This window comes from Camelus dromedarius, chromosome 12 (genome assembly GCF_036321535.1).
Source record: "Camelus dromedarius isolate mCamDro1 chromosome 12, mCamDro1.pat, whole genome shotgun sequence".
Taxonomy (NCBI): domain Eukaryota; kingdom Metazoa; phylum Chordata; class Mammalia; order Artiodactyla; family Camelidae; genus Camelus; species Camelus dromedarius.
In genome coordinates this window covers 58889818-58912478 of record NC_087447.1, presented here as the reverse complement: position 1 = coordinate 58912478, position 22661 = coordinate 58889818, and the positions used below count along the sequence as shown (strand labels likewise).

The window sequence follows — 22661 nt, the reverse complement described above, 5'->3', positions numbered from 1 at the left end:
AAGGATGCCACCATTTCCTCCACCAGAATATAAGCTCCTCTAAAGGCAGGAACCACACTGTATCAGCTATTTTCACAGCACTTAGCCTACCATCTCCAAAAATTTGTGCCACTTGCAAATGCACATATTCAACAATATTCTTGTTTTGTTTTGTCTTAATTCTCTATTTCCCAAAGTCAAATAATTAAAGCTAATTTGTGGCCTATCCTAGCTACCATTCACTGAATACATACTGCATATCACTCTGTTTTTTTAATTGACAAAATGCTATCATAATTTATCAACTGTAAAATATCATATAGTTAATTTGAGGTGTTAAAATGTGAAAAATAGTAAATGGTGACTATGAGGTGCCACTGATTAGAAGACACATTCCATTTTCAGAGATCTTAAAATATAAGGAAAAAAATGTGCATCTTACTGTTAACATCTTATTTTAGAAACTGAAGCTCAGGGAGTGCTTAAAAACTCTGTCCAACGTTAGTATCTGTTAACCAGGCCAGTTACCTGCTGCAATCCCTAGTCATTGGGGGAGAAATGGATCAAAACTCAGCTGCTTTAACTGCTTCCTCTCCATTAAGTAAAATATGTGTATATGCACTATGTGCTGATATGCTCAGAAGATTACTTATAAATTGTCTTGCACCATTTATTTCCAGTTTTTTACAACAGAAGATAAAGTTCAAATGGTCATTGCTCACTCTCGTGAAAAAAATTCATAGTAATTACTAAAATCTAAAATTCATTTTGATACATTTTAGGCAGATAAATATATCTGACTTTATTAATGGAAATATTTTCTTCTCTCAAAATGGCGCCACACACTGCAGTTTGTTGAGAATACAAAGAGATGAATTAAGTCTTTTTCATAGACAAAATATATATTACAAATGAATACCAAAGTAATTTGCCAATATACAACTAAACAACTAAGAGTACGTAATTTCCACTGCCCTCCTAAACAGTGGAAGGGCTATTGAGACGACACTTTTTCTGATCTGATACAAGTGCACAGAGTCTTTGCAATGCCAACATAAGGGAGCTCTCGGCCAACGTGAAATAACACAATTACCCACTCAAAACTCTTGCCTAAGGCAATTTTGTATTTCTTAACAGTTTTCCAAACAAGCTGAACAGCAATATTAAGATAAATATAAATCTTCAATGGTTTAAAAGACTTGAGAGCTCTTTTATCCACAACAAAATTTCATAAAAGTAGTAGAAAATTCCTATGGAAAGCCACTGGTACGGTGGCTAGTACTGCACGACACAGATTCTAGTGAAAACACAAATGTGTTATCCCATCTCCATGCAGTGAAGAATATACTTGTACAATGTTTTCTACTTGTGTCTCATGATAGTAAAACAGTGAAGTTAAAACAGTATATAATTTCCAAATAACTGTATATTTTCACCTAACAAGCAGATATATTGACTGATAAATTTTATAATCACACAATAATAGTTTCAGTTAACTCCTTAGATATTTACTCACTTCCACAATTAAATGTTTAGGTTACTGAATTAAAAGCATTACATTAAATAAAACAGAACTTAATTCCAGAATAAAAAGCACTATATTTTATCCTTCAGTATTTGCTAGCAGAATAGAAAAAAGAATATGGCAATGTGACATTACACTCAGCCTCAACTTAAGAATGTCTTACTGAGGGACTGAATAAAGAAAAAGCAGAGTGGTAATTAGGCTATCAATAATTTTGTAACGAAAATTTATTTCAGGTAGCAGATTTTTTTCTTCTAAGAATTGGTAGGAGCATTTAGAAAAGTTTAAACTTAGACTCTACTGGAATTGAGCCTCAACTACAAGAAAGAGCATACTAAATTCCGTCTCTCTCCCTCCCTCTACCCTTCCTTCTGTGATAAATGTCAACATTTCAAATTATTTTATCCTAAGATAGAAGTATCACATCTGCAGAACATAAAATAGGAAGAAAGTAAAAAGTACGGGGTTATTTTCATTAAATACATATATATATGCATATGTGTGTATATATATATGTTTGCAGAAATTATTATTAAATAAAATGTCATTTTCTTTTAAGAGCAAAAACAATTGGCAATCAAAGATTAAAAAGCTCAGCAATGTATTTTCAACCCAAATTTTGGTTCCAATATGACTAAACTGAAATAGATTTGAAGGTCAGATTCACTCAATATTATGTACATCAGGTTTTTCTGAATTTGTTATATAAAGCATCACAGAATTCATCACATTGTATGTTTTAAAAAAGGTATACTATGAATTAAGAACTAATAATTATATCAAAATTCTCATCTTACTTCTCCATTTCTTAACGTTGTGATGGTTCCTCTTGCTACACCCATTCTAAATAGTGTTTCTGTGGCCTGTGAATTTAAAAGAAAAGCAAAAATATATCAACTGTAATCTGTATCCAACTGTACATCCAACCCCAAAAGGTAAAACGTTCAATACTATTACATTTCCAGCAACCTCTAGAGAAGCATCGATAAGGCACAAAAAGAGCTACAAGCTCTACATTATACTCCAAAAATATCATTTTCAGAATATTTTAATGTTATCAAGAGTGCAGACAGAAATTTTTTGAAGGTTATTTGGATCTGCTATTGTCATTCCATGCCTATAGCTTCAAATTAGTACACTTAAATAAGTTTAAACCTTAGTTTGGTTATCAAAGATTAAATAAAAATTTAGTACTTAGATTCAATTCAGAGACTATCATTTATTCTAATTTTTAGTTTCCATGTGAGTTCAATTCAAATCACCTTTTACTGAAATACTCACAGAAGATGAAGTAATTCAGTGAAATCACATATTAAATAACACATGAAAATACTTAATGCTTTCTTTACACTAACAATGAACAATCCTAACAGAAAACTAAGAATTCTGTTCACAACAGCATCCAAAAAAATTAAAGACATAGGAGTAAATTTAACTACAGAAGCAAAAGACTTGCTCATTGAAAACTACAAAACACTGCTAAGATCTAAAAACGCAAATAAATGGAAAGACATCCTGTATTCACAAACTGGAAGACTTAATATTGTTAAGAGGTCAGTACTACCCAAAATGATCCAGAGTGAAAGCGGAACATCCTAATGACTTCTTCACAGAAATACACAAATCCATCTTAAAATTCATATGGAAACCAAAGGACCCCAAATAGCCAAAATAATTTTGAAAAAGAGGAACAAAGTTGGAGGACTCATGTTTTCTGATTTCAAAACTTACTTTAAAGCAACAATAATCATAAAGATATATCATAAAGACAGACATATAGGCCAATGAAACAGAACAGAGAGCCCAAAATAAACCCTTGCATATATGTTCTAATGATATTCAATAAGGGGACCAAGACCACTCAATGGATGCTGGGAAAACTGGATATCGACATGCCAAAGAATGAAGTTGGACCCTTATGTCATATACAGAAATTAACTTAAAAGGAATCGAAGACTAATTGTAAGAGCTAAAACTATAAGACTCTAAGAGGAAAACATAAGGGACACTTCATGATTGGTGTCTGGTCTTGCTGTTTCCGCACACGGCAGAGAACAAGGAGAAGCAAGCTCTTTTTGTACTCTTACAAGTGAGCTAAGCCCATTCACAAGAGTTCCTTATCTAATCCTAATTACCTCCCAGACATCTCACCTCCTAATACCATAACACTGGGGGGAGAGGGTTTCAACATGAATTCGGGGGAACACAAGTATTCAGTCTATAACAGGGGTGTTCCAGTCAGAGGCGCATTAAGCACAAAGGCCAGTAGGTAGGATCACGTTTGGTATGTTCAAAGACAGGTAAGATGGCCAATGAGGCTAAAAGAAAAAGACTGCATGAGAGTATGGTTGAGAAAAGAGGATGCAAGGTCATCTGTGCAATACGTGTTTTTATCTTTCAACCTGGTAGGGAAGAAATGCATTTCCAACTTTTATTAATTGAAAATATAATTCAAAGCATGCTCTACTAATCAAAATTTTAAGAATTAACAAAGAGAGAGAGAGAGAGAGAAAGGTTTAAATGTAAAAACTGAATGCGTATCTAAAGAAATCCAAAGTGTAGCAGGGACGGCAAACTGGAGGGAACTGTAAGGAAACTGATGTGTGTGTACAAGATCAGTGTAACAGAGGGCAGTGCAAACATGTTAATTTCATTGTAAGGAAGTACATAGCAGAAGAAGTAAAGGAAGGATTACAAGTGGTTGCCTCTGGGCTGTGGTAATCAGGCAGAAGAACAGGTAAAGAGTACTACTCTTTTTCTATTAGTTTGCAGCACACTATTTGCTTAAACCACATGTAAATACTTGATCAAAGCTTTTTTTTAAAACTTTTAAAGGAATTAGTCATCACTACTATACAATTTTGCAAAGAGGTCAAATATTCCCAATTAGGAATTCTACGCTCTATTTTAACTGAGTCACACTGCATAGGAAATTAGAACCCAACTTTTGTGGGTTATCAAAATCTTTGCCACCACTGCACAATTTTGTCCTAAAATATATAGGAACTGTGAGGCATGTTAAGTTACAGTTTGCACGAGTTCATTTCATTTATATTCCAATGATTTTTTTCCTTCTAACCATGTTTTTCTAAACAATATATACAATTTAGATTTTTTTGGTAGGCAACACAAACTGTCATTTCCATTTGTTAAAAAGAAATAATTTTTTGATGACTATGTATTAATGATTTTTAACAACCCATTAGTTACTTCAAAGCTGAATTTATATTTAATACTTCAGTGTTAATACTGGGTAGTGTGAGATCTGCACTGAGAAACTAAACAGCGTACAACTGACAGCTGTAAATTCCTTCAGAAAATGAAGTTTCTTTCTGAAGATATAGTCACATCAGTTCTTATAGAACAGTCATAACTAGACTAATAATATTTGGTTTTAGTTTAGTAGTTTTAAGTGCCTGTTTGGGATGATAATAGGCAATTTCAGATGAATTCGGAAAAACAAAGTTATTACCTGCAGAAATGTCAATTACAGAAGGTCCCCTTCCCTACCAAGCTTAAATGGGTTATGTAATGTTTTATCCAAAAGTTTCCAATTCCACTGTCCTGTGTTTTCGTGTTGAAAATACTTTTGCATTTTTCCTCTGAGTACCAATTTCTTACTACTACTATTTCTTTTTTTGTTTGTTTTGGGAGAAGGTAATTAGGTTTATTTGTTTGTTTATTTAATGGAGGTACTGGGGATGGAACCCAGGACCTCATGCAAGCTAGACATTTGCTCTACCACTGAGCTATACCCTCCCCCCTATTTCTTAATGTAACATGTTTACCTGGAATGTATTTTAACTATTTTTGCATAGGATAAACTGAAACACACACATTTTGTACACTGTGCTTTTTTTCGTGGGACACGTGCAGTGTGATCCAGTTGTTTTCCATCGCTTGGATGTGCTGACCTAGGAATGTTGGTCATATCAAACATTAAAGTTAAAAGTGACCACTCTTTTAATTAAAATTAACTTTTAAATGTTTACAGGAGTATGTGCTGTGAAGTGATCTGAAATTTGTAATATTTTTGTCATGAACTGTACAGCTCCTAAGTGTTGTAATGTAATAAAAATAGTTACGGTGACTTTAAAAAAAGGTCAAATACTTCACAATTTTAATAGAGTGGGGCATATAAGAACATAGTTGAGGACTGAATAAGAGGACATAAAGTCAAACAGTGTAAATCAACTCTTTCAAAACGTTTGACAATACAAGTAAGGAATGAGACTGAGTGGTTGCTAGAAAGAGCAGAGTTGGGAGAAAACTGACAACAGGGTATTTTGAGGATAAAAAAGATTTAGAAAAGTTTTTAATGGCTAAGTAGAATACGTTGTAGACACAGGAAAGAAAATGGATACTGACTGAAGGGAATTCCTGTTGAAGACATGGTTAAGATCACACAGAGCAATGTGCCAGCTACGTTAAAGGGAGAAGGTGCAGATATAGGAAAGAGCTTTCCTTCCCTCTCTCTCCCTCCTCCCACTCTCCTTTCCCCTCTGTATTAGGAGACAGGATTAGAAAAGAAAGGAGTGGGGCTGGCGATCGATACTTACATGCTGAGTTACAAAAAAAAAAAAACTTTTAAGACAAACACTGCTAAATTTGTGATTGCAGCAAAATATGAATCTAATTCTATCCATAACTCATACAGACTTAAAATAGGCCACTCATGGGGAGGAAGAAGGGTTATTCCTATACTCAGATGAAAAACTGATTATAAATGAATGACTTTGTTATGACAGAATTTTACTAAAACATATAAAACTTGATGCTGAAAAACTATTTACAGAAATTTTTATTAAAGGAAATAAATTTCTCACCAATAATATACTTTTTTTTCTCTATTCTTAATGATGTGTATATTAAACTACATCTTCCTGTTTCTTTTTAAACCTTATTTAATCTAGTGGTGTGATGAACAGTCCTCGTCTAGGTCAGGTTAGTTACTGTGTATGTTTGAGGAACAAAAGGGGAAAGGCAGAGACAGCAAGCACTTGGGATAAAAATACACAACCTCTCCTCTAAACCGTATCAAACTCCTTACTTTTTTGTGTCTCAAAACCTGAGGCAGTTTGAAGATCTAATTCTTCTGCGCTTTCTCCAGTACAAGAAGAAAACCAAATTCAATCTTTTGTTTCCAACTAAATTGATTTATTTCATGAGCTCGTCCCACCAACATTTTTAAGGATGTCTCATTCTAACAGCACGCTGTCAATTCAGCTTAACTTCCTTTGATTCTATAGGAAAGCACTGGAGTGTACAACATTCTTTTGACCTCTACTAAAGAAACTTGCTTTTAATTTACTTGTACCCAAACAACAACTAACAAGTGTCCAGAACAATGAGACACAGGGCTAATTCTCAGCACTTGTAAATTTACCACTAGCAAATTCTTCACTGAACTTTCCCTCTCCTTGAGTTTTGATAACAACTAAAATGATCAACACTAAAAACATTCATTAAACATCTGTCAGTGTCAGGGGGAAAAAAAACATCTGTAGTTCCTTAGTTAAAAATAGGTTATCAAGAGAGACTGCTTTTAAGAAGAGTGTTAGATAAAAGTGACTTAGGAGACATGAAATCTAGATGTAAGAAATGCAAAGTTCTGGAATGAATCTTTTTGTTTGTATATGTATGTGTGCAAATTTAAAAAGATCCAGAAGGCTAAACAATGAGCTGATAACACTGATAATCACTGGGTGTTTTTCTTTATTTTCTAGTGTTCTACTACACACATATACTATTTGGTAACAATAAAAATAAAGAGTGAAAAAATAAAGTAACAATTTTTGTTACATTGAAAGATCAAACATTTAAAATGGAATTTTGGAACAATGTAAACTGTTATAACACAAGCAGTATTTTGTGTGACTCCCAAAATAGAAATAATCAAAATGCAATAGAGACTCATGTCTTTACAGTCTAATGCTTTTTAATTCTTTAAATCAACACAAAATAAGTAAAATTAGTAAGAAACATATATTTAATAGATTTTACCTTGAAAAGCGGTATGATGATAACTTTAAAGCATCATATATTACAGAAAGACTTCAGTAGGTTAATTTCACATGCAGTTTATAAATATAAATATAAAAGCTGTATTTAGCAGATATTTATTTTCTATTAGTCAAGCAACCAGAATTCTAGTTATCTTACTTCCACTATTTACTTTCTGGGCAACCTTAGGCAGGTCATTTAAACTCTCTAAGCTCTGACCTCCTCTGTGAAAAGGTGACAGCTAATATCAACCTGGCTTCTTGTGATGGTCAATGGAGGTGTTAACGTATGTGGAAAGCTCTGTAAAGAGCTAGATAAACGTAAAATACTAAATCCCAGGTCTAGTTTAGAATAGCACTTCTTGAGATGAAAAGATGTTCCAGAAATACTAATTTTGACTTTTTAAATGTAAAAAAAAGGAATGAACTAATGAAAACTCCCAAATGAATAAGCTTTAATCAAAGCTGTGAAAGTGAAAAACAAAAGTCTGTTATCAAAGAGTCACAGCTTAAAACAGTTAAGTCAGAGAACTTCACTGTTCTCTGCCTATGTCTTTACTGTTCTGGTTTACCAACTAAACACTGTGGTCCTGGAGGGCATGGATTACCTCTTACGTGTTCCAGCACCTTGTGCAAAATGTAACAATACAGCACAAAGATTAAGAAAGCAGGTTTTAGAAACAATGTTGAGTTCAAATTCTAGCTTTGCCATTTGCAAAATATGTGATCCAGACAAGCAACTTATATCTTTGAGTTCAAGTTCATCATTAAGAAAACAAGGATAACAGTGATACTTAACTCAAGGAAAACTGTGAGTGTTCAATAAACGATCATTTTATTACTATTGATATCTCAAAGGAAATGCAGAATTCCAATTCTACCTTAAAAAGTGGTCATCAGATTGGAATTAAAATTACATCAGATGGTAATAAAAATGTACTCAGTAAAACAGTCAACCACAATGAGCACATTATGCCATAGGGCTATGTATTTATGCTAAAATTCTTGACAAGACAACCAGAAAAAAAGAAAACTTACATTTTTTCAAGAAGATTAATTTAGCAAAAGTCTTCAGAAATCATACGCAAAAGTCAATCCCCAGCTGTTTAGCCTGGCCATAGAAGAAAAAAGATTCAAATACTGAGGGTTTTATGCACCAGCTGCTTTCCTTCTTTATGATGATCAAAACACAAAATAAAAATAGAAAAACTGAGCATTAGCTCTATGCTTCGCACTAAAGAAGCGCTGCATGATACAAACCTAATACTACGACTTCAAAATAAATACACAACTTCATTAGCATAGCAGCCAAGACCTTTGTGAGGTCCCCAAACCATTCTCTCTTTCCTCCAGACAGCTGCCTACAGCCCAACCCTTTCCAGCTCACTAACTGCGACTCATAACTTCAGGGCCCAAGCCCTGCAGCAGCTACAGCACAGAGAGCAAAACCTCTGAGAGAAGCTCTATCCTTCTAGCCAGAAAACAGGGGAAGAGGGGCTCAAGTAAAACAGAGGGAACAGAATGTGTAGGGAATTAACCCAAGGCCTTGGATGGTGTCTTCTTTCTCTTGACTCTGCCCCAAGGACAGGCCCTAGTTATAAAATGAAGCAGCACCACTGCAGGAAGTTAAAACTGAAAAATAAATTGGTTTTTTTTGTTTGTTTGTTTGTTTGTTTTGCAGAAGGCATATGGAAAGGGAACCTCTGGAGTCCGAAGAAGAAAGGAAGAATCTTCATTATATATATTTTTTTCACTCTCTTTTCTCTACTCACTTTGTCCCAAAGGCAGAACCTGATGAGTGTGTGCAGTTAAATAGCAGTGTGGGAAGCTACAACTCTGAGAGAAACCCCATCTTCCTGGCCAGAGGACCAGGAAAAGGAGGCCCCATGAAGAAGAGAATAAATGGGCAATCCTAGAAAGGATGAGCTAGAAAAGGAAATCCCCTAGCTAAATCTGTGTTTGAACTAGCACAAGTACAGAGCTCACCCTCATCAGCAAATGCACAGAACAGACCCAAGTAGCAAAGCAAAGGCTTTGAGCAAAACTACAACTAAAACTGACACCCAACTCCTAGAATAGCCCATGAGGGGCACATAGACAGGAGAGACACAAAGCAGCGCAGGAAAGGCAACTGACATTAGAACCACTGCCCACTGAAGACGAGAAAGAATTTTCAGTCCAAATCGAACAAGTGACTGCCTACTCCTAAAGAAAAAAAAAAGATAAATAAAAAATAATAAATGTTTACAAGATCAACACTCTCCCAAGGATTTAGCAGAACCCAGAGTCTCACAACATGATATTCAAAATGTCCAGGATCAATCCAAAATTACTCAACCTGCACAGAACAAAAAAATCATGACCACTTCTCAAAGGAAAGACAATCAGATGTTGAAATTACCAGACGAGGCCTGTGAAGGAGCTATTATAACTATAGTCCATGAGGTAAGATTAAACATACATGCAATGGCTGGAAAGAGAAGTTCTTGACAAAGAAACAGAAACTAAAAAACGTAGAACTTTTAGAACTGAAAAATACAGTATCTGAAATTAAAAATTCAGTGACTGGGGGCTTAACAGCAGAATGAAGATGAAAGAGGAAAAAAAATCAGTGAACTTGATGATAAATCAATAGAAATTATCCATTCTACAGAACAAAGAGCAAAAAGATTGCAAACAAAAAATGAGCAGAGCCCCACAGACTTGCATACAAAAGATCTAGCATTCATATTATTAGAGATCCAGAAAGAGAGGAAAAACAGGTTCATATAGAGAAAATACTTGAAGAAATAATAACTAAAAACTTCTCAAAGTTGGTGAAAGACATACATTTACAGATTTAAGAAGCTCCATGAACCCCCAGTAAGATATGTGCAAAGAAAACCATACCCAGACGGATCATAAACAAAACGCTGAAATCCAAATGTAAAGAAAGGATCATGAAAGTAGCCTCCCCCAACAAAAAAAAAGCCCATACATATTATATAGTAGACCAACTATCAAAATGATTATGGATTTGCTATCAGAAACCATGGAAGCAAGAAGAGAAAATATCTCTAAAGGTTTTGAATTATAAACCCAGAATTCTATATATAGCAAAAATACCCTTCAGAAATGAAGGGAAAATAAAGACATTCTCATGTAAAGGAAACTAGGAATCTGTTAACAGCAGAACTGCTCTAAAGGAAATGCTAAAGAAATTCCTACAGGTTAAAGAGAAACAATCCTAGATATAGACCCACACTGTACGTTCAATTGATTTTCTACAAAATTACTAAGGTATATGGGGAGAGTAGTCTTTTCAACCAATGGAGCTTTAAAAATTGAATTTCCAAATGGAAATATATGAACTTCAACCAACTCCTCACTCCAAACACACAAATTAATTCAAAATGGAATATAAACTTAAATGCTGGCATTCAAACCATAAAACATCTGCCAAAAAAAAAAATAGCACTGGAAAGAAACACTTTATAATTTGATTTAGGCAAAGATGACATCCAAAGGGAAAAAAAGAACAAAACATTAAAGAAAAAAATTCATTACGGCAGCTGTTGTCCAAAGATGGGCATAGTAATAAGTACTATCCCACATGTACTTCTTATAATGCGACATTGACTTTCCCCCATGTCATATGTTCCTTGCCCTTTGAAACTACCTATGAAACTGTACCTTAAACATAATGAGGCAAAGTGATGCTCATTTTCAAGGTTAAATCATGATGGGCAAAATGGCTTCTGCCTGGTGTTTTCACTTTGTCCGGACATGTACCTTTGGAGCCCTGAGCCACCGTGGGAGCCACCTCCCCACTACCTTGGAGCCACCATGCTAGAAGATTTGTAAAAATAGAGATGCCTCAGCTATTTCAACACACAGCTATTCAAGAACTCCAAGCCAAGGTGCCATTCATGCCAGTGAGTCTTCAGATGATTCCAGCCTTTAGCTTTCTAGTTGCACCAGCCAATGTTAAGTAGGGCAGTAACGGGCTATTTTGGCTGAGCCCTTCCCAGACTGCAGATTCATGCAAAGTAAATACTGCTGTTATTGTTAGCCACTAAATTTTGTGTGGTTTGTTACCTAGCATCAGATAACTATACATTGATAAAAATGTGCTTCATCAAAATTAAAAGCCTTTTGCTCTTTGAAAGACTAAACTGAGAAAATGAAAAAGCAAGCCACACTCACAGAAAATATCTGCAAATATATATCTGACAAAGCATTTGCATTCAGAGTATATAAACAACTCTTATAACTCAAAAATAAGACATATAACCAAAAAAATTAAAATGAGCAAAATATTTCAACACACTTCATCCAAAAAAAAGGTACATACACACATACATATGGTATATTCATATATATGTATGCATGCATATATGTGTATATACCTTGTATGTACATATACACTAACAAACACACAACACACATATATACATGAATGGGCAAAAAGTCAACAAAAAGATGTTCAACATCATTAACCTCTAGGGAAAGGCAAACTAAAACCATAATGAGATACCACTATACATGCACAAGAAGGGCTAAAATACTAAAAAGAATGACAACAGCAAGCGATAGTGGGAATATGGAGCTACTAGAACTCTCATCTGTTGCTGATGGAAAGACAAAATGGTACAGTCACTTTGGAGAACAGTTGGGCAGCTTCCTATGAAGTTAAACATACACTTACCATAATAAGACCCAGCAATTTTATCCCTAGGTATCTGCCCAAGAGAAATGAAAACATACGTCCATTTGTATGAATTACAGAAAAGCCAAAATTACAGTGACAGAGAGTAGATTAGTGATTGCTTGGGACCTGAGAGACATGGGGGGAGGTGGGGAGACCTGACTGCAAAGGAGGCAGAGGCACTTTTTTAGGGAAGAGTGTTTGATTATGGTTGTAGTCAAATGACTATAAACATCTGTCAAAACTCATCAAACTGTATACTTAAAACAGATGATATTCATTAAATATAAAGCTATTTTTTAAAAAAAGAATGCACACCTGTCCCTCTCCCCAAGGCAGTTCCCAACTAATTGGTAACTCAATCACCACCAACTATTAAGAAGAACCTGGGTACTACCCTAATGACAAATCTTATAAGGAAGAATATTTACCTGCTTTAGAAATAGATTTCATCTTAAATTCATACAAACTGGGGACACAGGCAGAAGAAAATTAGCAATAATACTAAAGCCAACAATAAATGCAAGAGATGAATCTAGGAAAGATATAATCTGTATGTCACACTCATAGGAAGACTTAGGGATCCTAGAAGAGTGAATTGTTACTAAATCTCTGCATTCCATACAAAATTCTACATTACCACCATTTAAGAACCACTGCCCTATTATACACTTAGCTTGATAATTCAGGAAAATAAGTACTACATATAGAAACTGAACAACTGGCAAACAAGCATTACCAATCTCACCTTTACCTGCAGGTGAATGTTCTTGCACCTGTGTTTCCATCCACTGTTTGCCCAAGCAGAAACTTGAGTCATCTCTGAATCTTTCTTTCCTCTCAACAATCTATAATACTTGCTATAAGTAATACTTATTATAATATTATACTGTAATATTTATTAGAGTATGATACTTATTATAGCAATTACTTAGTCATCTAAAATTCTCACTACACAGTAGGTTATATTTCACTCATCAATATACCCCAAGCACCTAACACCTGAGAAACACTTAATAATTGCTGAACAAATCCAAGAATCAAGAGCTAATGAGTAAGTTGTTATTTGGACTATGTCCAGTAAGCCCTTATTTACTGATAGTTTTGGGATATGTGCTTTACCAAGGTGTGAACGAATATGCCCCAAACTATATTTTAACAATTTCATTGCTGAAAGTATAACTCATGAGACTTTCATGTTAATGAAATCAACTCGATCCTTTCAGACACAAAAGTCATAATCTGTTTTCATTCAGTACACAGGAAATATGAATTACATATGGAGACAACGGACCTTAGCAATGGTTTTAAGGCTATAAAGAATGTTACCTCTGTTTATAGATGCAGGTTGGTTTAAGTTATCCAGAAATTTAAACAATAAGCAGATGGTTAGTTTCCAAATTGATAGCAGTCATCTGGCTCTAAAGAAGAGTGTACTTTTGTAAATATATATTCTGTCATGTTCTATCCAACATGACATGATGAAATAATAGACTATGTTATGTTCTGCTTTTCCTCTTCGAACATAATAAAACTTACAAAAAGCATGGTTTCCCCCTCCACAATGTTATCAGACTTAGCGTCAAAACAAATTAAGAAAGGATAACAACAAATAAGAATAAACCCACAAATGCTGAGATTTAGAGTTAGACTTCAATTCTCTTTCAAAATAAGAAAAAAACAGAGGTGAGTCACTCTTTCAGCATTTTCTCAACCATTAAATGGTGATAATCTCAAATTTAATAATTGAGAGTCTAACTTCAAATTCGAGAGTGGGAATAAAGAATTACATCTAAATTTGACCTTTCATTTAATTAGCATATAAAGTATTTTTAAATAGGCAGGATTAGCACATATAATAATTGTTAGATGACTACCCAACATTCCTCCCGCTTCCTTCAGTTCCCTCCTCTATTCTAACAAAATGCTGACTTTGTTTAGATCATCTACCTTCTTTCACAAGGCTACTGGCTTAACTAAACCAGTAATGTTAATCCCATTCCTCTTGCCTGTGATTTTTTAAGATACAGACATATAATATCAGAGATAAAGAAGGCAATTTCATAATAATAAAGGGGTCAACTCATCAGGATGACATAATAAACTTAAATGTTTATGAATCTAAAAACAGATACTCAAAACATGAGTCAAAATTGATACAACTACATGGACAAATAAGACAAATCCACAACTACAGTCAGAGCCTTCAATGCCCCTCTACAATAACTAATTGGAAAAGGAGAGAGAAAATCAGTCGAGATGGGAGCCTGGAAGAATGCAATCAATCAGCTTAACCTCACTGATATTTATACAGAACTGCACTAAACCAAAGTAGAATAAACATCCTTTTCGGATCCATACAAAACATTCCCCAAGACAGACTACTGTCTGGAGAAAAGAGAGAGAAGGCACAAATGACCATTATCAGGAATGAGGTAATATCACTACAGAGTCTTCAGAAGTAATCAGAGACTATAAGAACAATTTTATGCTAATTAGACAACTTAAATGAAATGGACAAATTGCTTGAAAGGCACAAGCGACCAAAGCTCACACAAGAAGAAATACAGCCTCAACAGCCCTCCATCCACAAGAGAAACTGAAATAGCAAAGTATCTTCCCACAAAGGAAATTCCTGGTCCAGGCGGCTTCACTGGTGAATTCTTACAAACATTTAAAGAAGCAGTAATTCCAGTTCTACACAAACTCTTCCAGAAATTTGAAAAGGAGGGAATGCTTCTTAATTCATTCTAAGAGGGCGGTGTTACCCAAACAACAAAAACCAGACAAAGACATTACAAGAAAATTACAGACCCATATCCCCCATGAACACAGATACAAATATGCTTAACCAAATGTGAGCACACTGAATCCAATACATAAAAAGAATACTACACCAAGTGGATTTTTGTCTAGAATGCAAGGTTAAGTTAACATTCAAATATCAAGCGATGTAATTCACCATACTAAACTAAAAGAGAAAACCACATGATCATCTCTAGAGATATGGAAAAAACTTCTGACATAATCAAAAGTCTATTCCTGATAATAAAAATTTTGATAAAAACTAGGAATAGAAGGGAACTATCTCAAATGGAAAAGGGGTATCTACAAAAAATATGTATGTAACATATTTAAGAATGAAAAGATTGAAATATATTCCCCCTAAAATCAGGAACAAGGCAAGAGGTCAGCTTGATTTCTATTCAACACTATAGTGGATGTCCTAGCCACTGCAAGGGAAAGAAATGAGGCATCCAGATGACAAAGAAAAAAGTAAAATTTTCTTTATTTTTCCAGATGACATTCTAATAGCTAAAAAAAGCTAATAAACAACAACTTTTTCATTCTAGGAAAGACAAAAGTATAAAGATAGTAAAATAAAAAAAAAAGGTCAGTGGTTGCGAGGGACTGATGAATAGGTAATACACGGGATTTTTAGGGCAGTGAAACTATTCTACATGATACTATCATCATGGATATATGACATTACACATTTGTCAAAATCCATAGAACTATACAACACAAAGAGCACACCCCTGATGTAAGCTATGGGTTTCAGTTAATAGTAATGTAACGTATCAGTACAGGTTCATCAACAGTAACAAACGTGCCACACTAATGGGAGTTGTTAATAATAAGGGAGCATATGGGAACTATCTGTACTCTCTGTTCAAGTCTTCTGTAAACCTAAAACTGCTCTGAAAATTCAGTCTAGTTTTAAAAAGTATATATGTTCAAACTAAAAAGTAAATGGGAAGTCATATACCAAGGTAAAAAATAAAAGTAAAAACTAACAAAACTAAATTAGAAATAGCACCTTTTTTATGACCAAATTAATTTAATAAATACCAAAAAAGTGAGTGAACTTAGATGACAATGTGAATTTAAACTCACTTAAAACATCTAACCACTACTCATTCTGTACTAGAGTACTAATAAGAGTCATTAACAATGACTGTAATAGCCAGATACGCAGTCCAGTCTCTACCAGCCGCTGAAAAGGACAGTAAGGAAAGGAGGAACAAGCACAGAAGGAGGGAATGAAAATACGGAAGGCCACTCCCCTTCCATGATGTCAGAATTTCACTCATATGATTTCCAATATATCAGTAGAACATTATTTTCAAAGAGTTACATCCTACTGTCCAGTCTGTTCATCCAGGTCTTCCCAGAAAAAAACCAAATAGAAACTGTATGTTCTTTACCACCATCATCATTATCGTGGAATTTATAGACAAGTGCGAAAGCAAAAGGCTAACAAACCAAAATGGTGTTTTGGAAGGATTTAAATAGCCCAAGCTCTTCATGACATCACTGAATCCTGAAACTGCTACTCTTAAAACTCCTTGAAATTAACTTTTTTAAATAAGTAAAATATTAAGAAAAAATTAAAGTATTTATACTCTAAGTCTCTTGCAGGTGTGTAACCAGCTACTTACATCCAAACAAATCTATAGACCCAATGAAGAACTTGCCTCCAAATTTGTTAAAATGAAATCTTTACATTGAAGTGGAACTCTGCATTTATTTATCACTCTTGAAATATTCTGAGCTCTAGATGTCCGGCAAATTATCAACTAGTTTCCTAAATATTTATATTTTATTAATTTGGGGCTTATTTTTTCTCCAAAGAAAAAATATAAAGTTTTATATTATTTGTGACAAAAAGAATAAGGAACACGTATAACAAAAAGTAAACCGTGCTGGTAATACAAACCTTGCTGTTCCTTTCATCTATAGCTATACCACAAATAAGTTTTTTTTATAAGAAAGTAGAGATTATAAATTATAAACTCAGAAAGTGAGATGATATGAAAGATACCCAGATACTCAGAGTCAAGCCATAACTCTTAAGAAAAATAAAGTTAAAGCTGCTTAATTTCCAAATAGGAAACTGCATGGGCATTTGGAAGAAATAATTCATTGAAGTTTTAGACCCAACTTGAAGCTCCCATGCCATACAGTATTCCAGTATACGAATACAATACAATTTGCTGATAGACTTAACTGCTTGTGGATCCCTGAGTTGAACTGAGTTTTTATAACTATGAATACACTGCTCAAAACATTTTTGTTGGTTTCTCCTGCTACACAAGAGAAAAAAATTTCTCTAGTACATAGTTAAGAATGGATTAATGAGTTGTAGGCTGTGTGTTTGTTCCACTTCACTAAAAAGTACCAAACTGTCTTTTAAAGTGGTTGTATTAATTTTCATTCTTACCAGCAACAGATAACAGTTCTCATTATTTTTAGTAATATTTCTCTCAAAGTTAACAAAAGAAAGTTCATTAAGTGTCCTGTAAGTATCTAATGAAACTTCAAAATGAAAGTATTAATTTAGTCAATAAATATGTATTGACTACCTACATAATGGTACCATACATGTGGTAGGAACTCAGTAATCAAAAGCATTTCCTTAGCTTTCTCCTAGTAGCAAAACCATAGACATTTGCTGTGCTAAATATTCTGTTATTACAAGTAATGGAAACCTACAAGGAAAAAAAAAAGGAGTATTAAGTTGAAACAGCTGGAGCAAAAATCTAGCATCAGAGGAGTATAAGGTTTGAAGGAAATATGTACACACATATATGTGCACGTGCAATCATACATCTAACATGCGTGTACATGTACATGCACAATTAAGACTAGGAGGAACGGTGTTGTCAAAGTGTAGAGGGGCTATGGTTTTGTTTCCAGCTCTAATATTCTTAACAGGAAATTATAAAAGGTGAAAAGCCAAGGATTTTACTAGATTCTGTAATTATCTACAGCAATTTCTCTGCCATCTACTTAACCAACTCAAGAGAATAACTGGGACTAGACACAACAGCCAAAGTGAGACTCTACACACAGTGTGAGCAGAGTCAGAGAACTTACTTATTTGCCTATTTGGATTTAAGAGATGTTGAAAGTCCCTCTCACCTCCAAAACAGATCTTCATTTCCTCTCACTGTGCCTGAAACCACATTTGCATTATTCAGTTTTGTTGGACATTCAGGATTTTTCATTCATTAACAAATATTTGCATTGAGCTGCAAATCTCTCTGGACACAGGAAACTTACTGAAAAAATTAGCTGACAAGGATAGGCACCTGAAGAAAAACAGAAATAGGAACACAGATCCTGAAAAGGAAGGTAGGAGAGTACTAAACAAAAATTTTGCCAAATTTCATTATTTTACTGATACCTGGCCCCAAAATTACCAGTCTTTAATTGACTAGGAATTTCAATCTACTGAAGACCAATGTTCTAAACTGGCATAAACTTTGTCTGAGTGTGTTTATTTATAGTTATAACTTTCCAGTGTGTTCTACCAAATTGCTCTCATTTCTAACCACACTAGAGTACAATCATACAAGTTCTATTCCACACATAACTCAAAATGAGAGAGAGGACTAGGGATAAAAACAGAGAAGCTCATAAAAAGAAAAAGTTACGTTTCAGATACTGACATGCTAGTGGCACAAAACCTGGCGGCTCTGAGTCTTGATTAGTCCCTAGAAAAGCCTGCTCATGGAGACTGTGTGGCTGGCACCCACGGAGCAAGTAACCTGGGATGAATGGAACCCTTAATGTTTTGTATTAATTGAAGTACGACATTAAGAATCTGGCCCTTCAACTGGCTAGGTTCACCCTAATTGAACACAATGCTAAACATTATCCTCAGACACCAAACAAATATTTAACAACCTATAAATGTTCCAGTACCTCACTATTGAATTCACTGTCTTATTTAAGTGGAAAGGAACCAGACCTTGTTATGGTTTTAACAAAGTAAACAGGAGTTGGAAAAAATCCAGAATTGCTCAATCAATGTTGCTGTCTACCAGGCTCAGGCTGTTAATAAATATATTGTAAATGAACTTAGCCTTTTTTTTAATCTACACTTGTATATGTGTTTTTAAAAAGAATGTAATAGATTCCAATTCTTAATCATTCCCACTAAATCCACAATTTCTCACCATTTCCTGTACTCGTTTGCCGCTGCTGTTGCCTTTTATTTCCATCATAAAGTTCCCTAATAAGAATTCAGAATCCATACATAAATTTTATAAACACATACAGTATACATGCCTACTTAATAATCAAAACCAGCCTTCTTTAAATGTAATGTTTCCCTTCTAGTTCCAAATATGCATATTTCAAATATGCATATACTTCATAGGGACTTTATTTTACTAGCAATTTTTAACACCAAAAATGGAAAATATGCCTTTTTAAAAACATCAGATTCATAATGGTACAATCAGTAAGTCCCTTTCTCCCACAAGTGTTTATATAAACAAATACTGTGCCATATGAGGAAAAAAACCCATAGCACTTCTACATCTACATACTGTTAGCAAGGACTAAATTCCCTTCTCAAAAAAAAAGCACAAGAATACAGTATACTAAATTTTCTGTAAGAAAGTTAAATAATGTAATTGTTTTAATTATGATCATTTAAACTGTCATTTTTAATGAAAGAATGAATAATTATCAACCGTTAAATAAAATATTTAATGAAAGTGAAATAAAATTAAGATTAAAAATTTTTATACTACCATATATGTAAAAGTATACATTTATGTACAAAGGCACAATAGTCCAGACTTCTACAGAGGCAGCCACAAAGGCTGTCAAGAGCCTACTGATAAAGTTGTGAATTATAATTATTTTTCAAAGCAATTCATAGATTTATATTTATACTGTAAATTGAAACACTCTATAATTGCACAGCACTTTAACAAATCACCTTCATATATGGTCTAATTAAGATAATTTCTAACTTTAATAAAAATAAAATGATTAATAAATAAACAAAATGGTTACCTTTCATTTGGAAAGTGGTTTTAACCTCTTTTGCATAATGACAACTAAAGTGTTTGACTTGACAATCCCATGGGCATTCCCAAGATTATGAGTAATTAACGTCATGCTAGCTGTAACTCAACCCTTTGTTTCCCACTCAAAAAAGTATATCAGGATGTAATTCAGGGCAAGTTATGTTAGTAAAAGGATAATTATATTATTTTCACTAGTACAAGTAAAAATTTACTGGAGCATGCCTCATAGCAGATCTTAATACAATATTGTTTCTTCCTACAATTGCCAAAAACAAGTGATACAAGAGAAGTAGGGGTGGCACTGAGACAGAAGGTATATTCCGTGCGCTGATTACAAGTTCTGCTTTGGTAAAAGAATTATACAAATTAGGATAAATTTTACAGGCTAACCAAAATTTAAATTTTCTGGAGTGCCTGTAATCTACAACAGCCTGAGAATTGGCCCCATGGCTTCCAATACTGCTGCTCATCTCCCCTATAATTATACCTTGCCTAATCAGCTAGAGTAACTGTTGAAAAGGCAAATCATATTATATCACTCTTTGTTTAAAAGTCTCCAATGGTTTTCTATTAAATACAAAATAAAACCTAAACTCCTTACTATGGCGACAATGTCCTAAAGATGAACTGTCTTTTGCCTATTTTTCCAACCTCATTTTATGCCATTCTGTCCACCCATAACAGTCTTCTTGGCTGCAAAGCAAATGTACCAAGCTTGCTCCATCTAAGGGTTTAATTTACTCACTGTTCACTCTCCCTAAACACTCTTTCACAAGATCTTCTCAAGATCTGGCTCATTAGAATACAGATATGACTGAAATAAAATCTCTTCCCTGGAAGAGCTTACGAGTGTAATGCCAGAGAAGAGAAGTGGAAGTGGAGAGAAGGAAGAAAGGGAGAAAAGAAGGGAGGAGGGGAGAAGGTGGGCAAGGAAGGGACACTGCTTGACTACAGAATCTAAACTAAGGGCCATGGGAGAACAGAGTAGAATGTAACCTACTCTAGAGGAAAGACTTCTGAGTTCAGATTTGCCACTGTCTTAGGTACAAGACCAGGAAATAACAATGACACATACCGAGTATTAAATGGGGATGATTCCATTTGACCCTTTCTACCACAAAGAAACCCCATAAATGTGTAAATTGTAACAGATGTCCTTGACAAATTTCAGGATGCTATTTAATTCATGAAGAATCTCCAGAGGTCACATTTGGGCTATGCCTCCTCCTTTGCTTTTCCCTAACACTTCTATAGCCATTTGACCTGGGATCAGATATCCTACACTCAAAGTAGGCCTATCAGATTAGGGTAAAGGCAAGGGGGAAGGGGATGGGATGGAGATGTTGGAGTCAAGCCACTTAAACAATAGCATCCTATTCAAAAGGGGGGCTACCGCTGAGTTCCCCACAGCTGCCCTAGTTCCAGTCTTTCCTGAGACTTGATTATTTAGTACTACCTTCAATTCTGTGAGCCATCTCAATGTCCTTCCCTTAATCCCTATTTTTCTCTTAAATTAGCCAAATTGGTTTCTGTTATATAAAACCGAAGCGACTGTGAAATAGTTGAAATATGCAATCATCCTAATGAATAGCTAAAACACAGATTAAGGATTATGGCTCTATTGCAAGTAATGTGCAGTTACTACACACATAAAAACTATAGTGATAAAGCAGGAAGAGAAAAACATTAGTGTCACTCACTTTCAGATACAGATTCAAATTCTAGACCTACTATTTGCTCCCTATGTGATGTGAACTTCAACAAGTGATTTAATGTTCTCTGTCTGCTTCCTAAGCTACTGATGACAATCATACCATCTGCTTCACAGGGTTGTTTGAAGATGAAACAAGATAAAAGATGTCAAAACACTCAGCCAAATGTCTGGAAGATAGTAAGGGCTCAATGTTAATTCTCACCATGTTTTTCAATAAGAATAAGATGTTTAATCAGAGAATAAATGAAAAACATACTCTGGTTAGGACAGGGGTTAGCAAATACAGCCATGGGCCAAATCCACCCTACTATTTGTTGTGTATGGCCCACAAGCTAAGAATGGGTTTCGTATTTTTAAATAAAGCTGCATGTTGAATATCGTCCACCCCTCTCCCCCAAAATATGTTGAAATCATAACCCTGGTACCTGTAGATGTGACCTTATTTTGAGACAGGGCCTTTGCAGATGTAACCAAGGTGAAGTCATATTGGGGAGGGTGAGCTCTAAGTCCAATAACGGTATTTATTGGCCTAAGAAGGCCATGAGACAATGGAAGCAGAGATTGAAACACTGCAGCTAAAAGCCAAGGAACGTCAAGGACCACCAGGAGCCACCTGAAGCCAGAAGAGGTAAGGAAAGACTCTTCCCTAGAGACTTCAGAGGGAGCATGGCTCTGCTGACACCTTAATTTCAGGTTTCCAGACTTCAGGACTGTGTGAAAATACATTCCTGTGATCTTAAGCCACCCAGTTTACAGTCATTTGTTTTGGTAGCCCCAGGAAACTAATACAAAGAGGTGCTCTTTTTAATCAGAAGAATAGCATTTCCCAACATGAGAAAATGGTATAAAATTCAAATTTCACTGTTCATAAATGAAGTTTTACTGTGCACAGCCACACCCAGTTGTTTACATATTTTCTATGGCT

At 34.7% G+C, this 22661-nt stretch overlaps 1 protein-coding gene across 14 annotated transcripts in view; it reads right to left on the bottom strand.

Moving 5' to 3' along the window:
• Positions 1-22661, bottom strand: part of TMEM135 (transmembrane protein 135) — a 271979-nt gene that overhangs the window by 126148 nt on the left and 123170 nt on the right. For 13 of the 14 annotated variants that reach the window (XM_031460511.2, XM_031460510.2, XM_031460513.2 and 10 more), the window contains one exon: positions 2302-2367. The exons of the other annotated variant lie outside the window; for it this stretch is intronic. In XM_031460511.2, the coding sequence (XP_031316371.1) occupies positions 2302-2367 (66 nt within the window). The remainder of the gene's footprint in view (positions 1-2301; positions 2368-22661) is intronic. 14 annotated transcript variants of the gene reach the window in all.